Source organism: Octodon degus, unplaced genomic scaffold (genome assembly GCF_000260255.1).
Source record: "Octodon degus isolate 3935 unplaced genomic scaffold, OctDeg1.0 scaffold00121, whole genome shotgun sequence".
In the NCBI taxonomy this organism is placed as follows: domain Eukaryota; kingdom Metazoa; phylum Chordata; class Mammalia; order Rodentia; family Octodontidae; genus Octodon; species Octodon degus.
Window position 1 is genome coordinate 1,949,879 of NW_004524697.1, and position 7,109 is coordinate 1,956,987.

The following is a 7,109-nucleotide window of genomic DNA, read 5'->3' on the forward strand; positions in this document are numbered from 1 at the left end:
TTCTAAGAGTGTCACATTGGACAGCTATGCTGGTGTCTTTAAGGCTCACAATGAGGTTGGTCTGAAATAAATTAGAAAAGAAAATCTGATGAAGAATAGATTAAAGACTAAATATCGTTGTGACCACCAATGCTGATTTTTAGGAAATACTGACATAATGGGAAGAAAATAGGACTCACAGGCTTTTAGGTTTCTGTTTGCTCTCACTTTGTAGAGCCCAATATCCTGATACAAAGAAAGTTGGCTCAGCAGATTTTTTTTTTTATAGAGCAGGTGCAAAAAATAAAGGAGATTTAGACCTTACAGTACTAATTTAAAACGGGTACACCACTCATGTGACATGTATTTTCCAGGAAATATAATGGAACAAATTTCAGTAAAGAAATCTTCAAATTACTTATAATAGAGAAACACATAAAATCATACTAGGAATTGACTTTTAATTAAGGCTTTTTTTGCAAGGATGAAGTTTTTGAAATTGGGTTTGATGGCTTTCGTCTGCCAGGCTGACTCTGAGAACGCAGTGAGCTGGGTTGACTCTGAGAACGCAGTGAGCTGGGTTGACTCTGAGAACGCAGTGAGCTGGGTTGACTCTGAGAACGCAATGAGCTGGGCTGACTCTGTGACTTTCTCTCCACTTTTGCATGTGGAATTTGAGGTTTTTGCTCCTCTTTCCCACGTTTACTTTGGGAAAGCACTGAGCTAGTTTGTCTCTGAAACTTTTTCTCTTCTTTTGTCGATTGAGTCTGAGATTTTTGTTCTTCCTTAGTTTTCTTCTTCTTAAACAGGTAAAAAAAGCAACATAATAAAACAAACAAAATAATAAGGAGCAATAAACACAGGTAACAAAACTTGTTTTTTTTCTTCCTCTTAGGAGGTGGGCCACTATCGACACTGCCCCCATACCCTCTTATCACGCAGTTTGGAGGGTCCCACAGGTAGTTGCAGTGACAGTGATGTTTATTATTGCAGATGCCTCTCATGTTACAGAATCCAGGTGAGCAATCACTATCCAATTGAGATATGTGGACACAATGCCTATTGATGCAGAGGTGTTCTTCCCCACATTTTGTGCCATCTTTTACATCACCAATGTCAGGAATTTTCATCCCATGGTGGTAATCAGTACCCCAGCAGGGTTTATCATTGAAGCGAGTCCAGTGTACTGTGGTATGGTCAGCCAAAACTGGAAGTTCTGCCACACTGTCACACTGAAGTCTCCCACACATTACATCTGATGTGTTACATTTTACATAACTAGTACCACTGAGACCACAGTGGCCAAAACGAGTACCTTGAGTGTTAAGTTTTTTGTAGCAAATCTCATTTGCACTTCTTGCTTCTTGGCCAAAAATCTGCCTGCAGCTTTCATTGAGACTATAACATTCCCTTCCATAGCAGTAAGCAGTATCATTGCAGGGAATTCCATCTTCAACATATACATCATCTGGGCACATGTGGGAAGTCCCATTGCACCATTCTGGAAGATCACATATATTGGCCTCTTTTCTACACAGTTCCCCTGGTGGTGCAAATCTGCAGTCCCTACAACAAGGTCCAAAGGCACAAGTAGCCCCATAACTGATAGTGCAGTTTGGCATACAACATGGGTCTTCTGCACAAGATTTTAAAGCTCCACAATCACACTCCTCTCCTTTTTCAACTATACCATTCCCACATTTCGTCCTATCAAAGATGTCCTTTGAGTATAAATTTTCTAGCAAGCATGGTGTCTGGTCTATTGTGAATGCCCAAAAATAATTATAACTGCAGTTGCTAAAATAAACTGTAGGAGGGTTATCCACATGCATTATACATTTATATGATTTACATTTGCATGTATGTTGATCATGAGACATGCCCAAATTATGACCTAAATGATGAGCCACAGCAATGGCGAAAAGGGCCAAACTTCTGTTTACCAAAGTAACGATTGCACAGCTACGTCCTGGGCTACACATTCCTTTAGTGGCTCCTATGCCACTTAATCCTCTCAATTCCCTGTACATGAAAAGATGTATGGTATCGTGTTTTAGCCGATGAGTAATATATATACCTTTCCATTTGCAAAATTGATCCAGAGATTTTCTTACATCATCTACTACAATAGGGTTTGAATTAGTCCAGATCTCCAAGCCACACACTAATACCTTAATGCCCAAAATATAATAAATGGAATCCACCATATTAATTATACGAAACAAATCCACCAGTAACTTTGATTCATTTCTTCCATAATGATTATACATGTAATTGTCAACCACCACTGCAACTTCAACAGTCTTATAGTGGATCCACCAGTTCAAATGAGAACTTTGCTTGAGAGTGGAATTACTAATATCTTCAAATTCCATTTGGTGCTCTATTTCATCTTGCATAATGTCAGGTGTTCTGATTGAGGACTGTGTCTCTTCACTTTCCAATTCATATACTAAATGTTCAAAGGTAGTAGAAAACATTGAGGGCATGATTTCATAAGTAATGTTATTTATCTGCAACATTCCCTGGAAGCCACCAAAACAAGTACTGAGAGACACCAAAGATTCTGAGTCCCCTTCGACATAACCATGATAGTAGCAGTCATTCTGGACAAAAGGGTGATCCTCAAACAGAGCACCGTGGTCCGTGTAAGTGTACACTGGGAAGTGTCTGAGTAGCAAACTTTTCTTGGCCTTCATGTGGATAATGTGTGTCTGGCCCCCAAAGTGAAGGCTATAAGAAAGCCATCCTGGAAGCTGAATTCCTCTGGCTGTGCCAGTTAATTTTAAGGGAATCACCACCTCTGGGGGGCTATGATACTGGTACCGTTTAGTTTGGATGAATCCAGGAAAAGACAGTAATACCCCAAACCATTGCACCAGGAATGAAATCCTCATGAATACCAGGGCTCCAGTCCTGGTCATTATGAAGCCACATCTACAACAACATTGCTTCCAAGACTTCAGGTCTGGAATTCATAGTACAGCTGTCTCGGCTAAGCTGGTACATATGCAGTGCCGGTCACTAAGGTTATGTCTTTGGGCCAAGTTGAATCATCAGAGTTGTATTCCTAAAAGTAAAATAAAAAACACAATATATGGATTGAGTTCTGAAAAGACACAGTGCAGAGAACAGAAAAGGCTCAGGATAAAAGTGGTTTGCATTTTGATGAAGGAATAGCACAATGAAATTTGTTCTTAATTGTTGACAAGTAAAGGGAAGAGAGGCCACATGAAGTGAATACATTCATATTTACTATTGAATGGTAGTCAGGATGGGTTTATGATACTGTCTCTTAAAGGTATAAATATTGGGAAACATTTCCAGAATCAATGATTTTACCAAAATTATCATAAGTCTAAGTTGACAAGCTATCTTGGATAGTTCTAGTTTATTTGCATAAGTATAAATAAACTGTAATTTTCAACTTCAGGTAATTTTAAAATTTTATATTTTTAAGATGCTTTTATATTGTTTTAAATTTTCTTTTACATTGGCTAACATATACCTCCCTTTAATACAATGTGTTGTACCAGTTGAGATTGAACTGTAATCCTTTCAAATCTAAAAAAAAAAAAAAAAATCAAAGTAAAATAGAATAATATTGGACAAGCTTTCAAAACTAAACTTTTGTTGGCACAGCCTACAAAGTAAGTTATAGTACTTTCATGTAGGAAAGGCGACTATCTCTCCAAAAAGAAGTTTTAAACAGAATCAAGTGTCACACAGTGACATTGGCAAAATGATGCATTGGAAGCTTCGTGAAATCCTCCCCTGATAAACACGCTAATTCAACAACACTCAGTGGGAAAATTCACTTCATAAGAAGTGCTGATGCTAACTGAAGTATTCCTAAAGGAAAAATTAAATTTAGAATCAAAAGATTTGATGGGGAATTCAGGACACTCTCTCAGTGGAGTGTTTGCTCCTGGCATAGAATTATATAATTAGGAAGTTAACCTGTAACTCTTAGCTTTACTCACAGGTTGGAAAGGGTTCACTGTGTGTACAGTGATTTCATGTTTCTGCAGGACACTTCCAGGAGAACTGGTTTCTGTTTCTCACTCTTGGAGCTCTGACCAGCCTGCCATAGTACAGCGTTCTAGAAGAAATGGTTATGGTAGCTCACACTGTTATGCTACCTCCCGCTTCTCAGCAAAAAGCCAGCACAGATTTCTACTTCCTGCTGAAAAAAAAATTAATCTGTGTCACTTTCCAACTTTTCTAAAGATACCCAAAGAATTGATATCTCTGTTTAGTTTTGACAGGTTCTGTAGAGTTTAGACACCTGACAAGATTAGAACTGAGGCTTAGTTAGATCATTAGACATCATAGATTCTCCTTATTCTGCATAAAGAAAGAAAGAATTAAAAATTCCAGCACTCAGCTCAGCTTTCCTTAGGGGAGAAAAAGTTGATAAGTATATCCATTGTCCAAAATTATTCAGGGCTTTCCAAAAAACTGATCAAGCTAGAGTGCTTCATGCTCTGGCACGACCTTGTAGAATCTTACTGAAATAGATAAGTTGTTCACCATATATGACCTGCAAAAATTGAACCAATAAGATATAAGAAAAATAAATAGTTTTAATAGAAAGCACTGAGACTCATGCAATAATAAAAAGTCTACCAACTAAGAAAAGCCCAGGACCTGATAAACTTACCAGCAAATTTAAGCAGGCTTTTAGGAAAAAACATCAATACCTCTGAAACTATTCCATCTTGTAGATGGTGAAGGAATATTTCCAAATTGGCTCTTTGAAGCCAACATCTCCTTAACCAAACCAGAAACTCAACAAAGAAAAACTACAGATCATTAACCTTGATGAACCTAGATCCAAGTTCTTTTATAAAGTTCTTGCAAATGGAATTCAATAATACATTAAAAACATATTGCATCATGACCAAATTGATTTCATTCCAAGGTTGTGAACATAATTTACTACAGAAATGGAATCAAGAATGAAAATCACATGAGCATCCTGATAGAGGCAGAAAAGACTTTGACAAATTTCAGTATACTTTCATATAAAAAAAACTTCTGGAAAAATGTAATTTCTCAAAGTAATGCAAAAGTACGTGTGAGAAAAATGGAAAACATCATAGTGATTGTTGGGAAACAAAGTGTTTCTAAAAATATAAAAGAAACAAAGACATCCTCCCTCCACAGTTGTGTTTCATATCATACTCAAACTTCTGCCACAGCAATGAGGCAAAAGAAAAAAATAAAATAGGGATGCAAACAGGAAAAGAAGAAGGCACACCCTGTATTTGTAAATGATGTCATCATTTACCTAAAATCCCTAAAAACATCATTACAGTAAGTTTTGTATTTTAATTGAGAATGTAGCTAAGTACCAGGATACAAAGCAACACAAAAATCTACCTACTTAGGGGCTGGGGAGATGGCTCAGTAGAATAAGTGTTTGCCTGGCAAGCACAAGGGCGTGATTTCAATCACCGGTTCCACAAAACAAACAAACAAACAAACAAACAAAAAAACAAAAAAACCCTTAGGAATTAAACTAACCATGTAGCTAAAAGACTTTTATAATGATGATGAAAATTATAGAATATTAAAGAAAGAAACTGAAGATACTAAAAAATTGTAAGACCTCTTATTAATTGACCAGAATTAATATTGTTAAAATGGTCAAAAGAAATCTACAATTCCAATGCTATTCCCAGAAAATACCTAACATTAACAATTTTCATAATAGTAATAGAAAAAGTGATCCTAAAATTCTCAAAGATTAAAAAAGCTCTCAAACTTCAGAATTAGTAGTAATTCTGAACAATAGAATATATTGGAGACTTCACAATACCTGAATTCAAAATATATTACAAAGCTATAGTTGACAAACACAAATAGGCATATTAACCATTGGAATAAAATAGAGGACACAAGACCAAATCCACACAATTACAGCCATCTAAGTGTTGATAAACTAGGCGAAAATCTGCATTGGAGAAAAGACAAACTCCTTAACAAATGGCACTGCGTTGGGCTGAGGAGATAGCTTAGCGGTCTAAGTGCCTGGCTGGTAAGCGCAAGGACCCGGGTTTGATCCTTAGTACTGCCTACTGTGCCAGGCCTGGAATTCCAGAAACAAAACCTAGCATGGTTGTATATGCCTGTAATCCCAGCTATGGGAAGGCTGAGACAGGAGAAATTCTGTGAGTCCTAGCTGCTTAGTAAGACTCTGTACCAAGTAAATAAAGAAATAATTTTTAAAAATGGTACTGTAAAAACTGGATATTCATTTGTGGAAGATAAGAAATGCATCTCTCTCACTACAATAAGATCAATGCAAAATGGATAAAAGACATAAGAACTAGACAAGAAACTTTGAAACTGTTGGAAGAAAATGTAAGAGAAACAATTGTTACCACACATACAAGTAAATAATTTTGAATAGAATTCTAATATAAGAGGAACAATAGTAATAATTGACAAATAAATGGCCTCAGGTTGAAGATCTTCTGCAGACCTAAAGAAACATTTAATAGATAAAGAAACTGCCTATGGAATGGTAGAATATCTTTGTCAGCTACTCTTCTGATGGAGGGTTAGTATCTAGCATGTACAAGGAACTGAATGAAAATATCACCACAAAACAAATCCGGTCAACATATGGTCAAACAAATTAAACCGACACATCTTAAAGATGTACTAATGGTCAATAGGTATATAAAGAAAAATATTCATCACTTTAGCCCTTTGCAAATCAAAATTTCTTTAAGACTCCATCATACTCCAGTGAAATGGCTATCTTCAAGAAGAAAAGAACCAATAAATGCTGGTGAGGATGTGGGGACAATAACTTCTTATACCAAGGCAATTAATGAAGTAACTAAGGAAACTATTTTGATTTTTATTTGAAAATAATCCGTCATTTCAGCCAGTTATTCTACTCCTTAGTATATTCATAAAAGAATGACAACATTCTACGTTTGTATTCTGTTGTTTGCTGTGGCAGACTCAAATATGCCTAACCTATGGAAATAGTGCTGATATATGTTAATAAACAAATGGAAACAGAGACTGTGATAGATATTCATAGTGGAGTATTGTTAAATCAGAAAAAGAACAAATACCATTTCCAGGAAAACATAAAATTTGAGATTATT

General features: G+C 36.2%; 1 protein-coding gene across 1 annotated transcript in view; it reads right to left on the reverse strand.

The window, feature by feature from the left end:
* Window positions 1-443: 443 nt before the first annotated feature.
* The window catches only part of Adam29 (ADAM metallopeptidase domain 29), a 23,391-nt gene continuing 16,725 nt past the window's right edge, over window positions 444-7,109 (reverse strand). Inside the window, exon 4 of the mRNA XM_004640250.2 lies at window positions 444-3,049. Coding sequence (XP_004640307.2) covers window positions 444-2,903 — 2,460 coding nt within the window. The 5' untranslated portion in view covers window positions 2,904-3,049. The remainder of the gene's footprint in view (window positions 3,050-7,109) is intronic.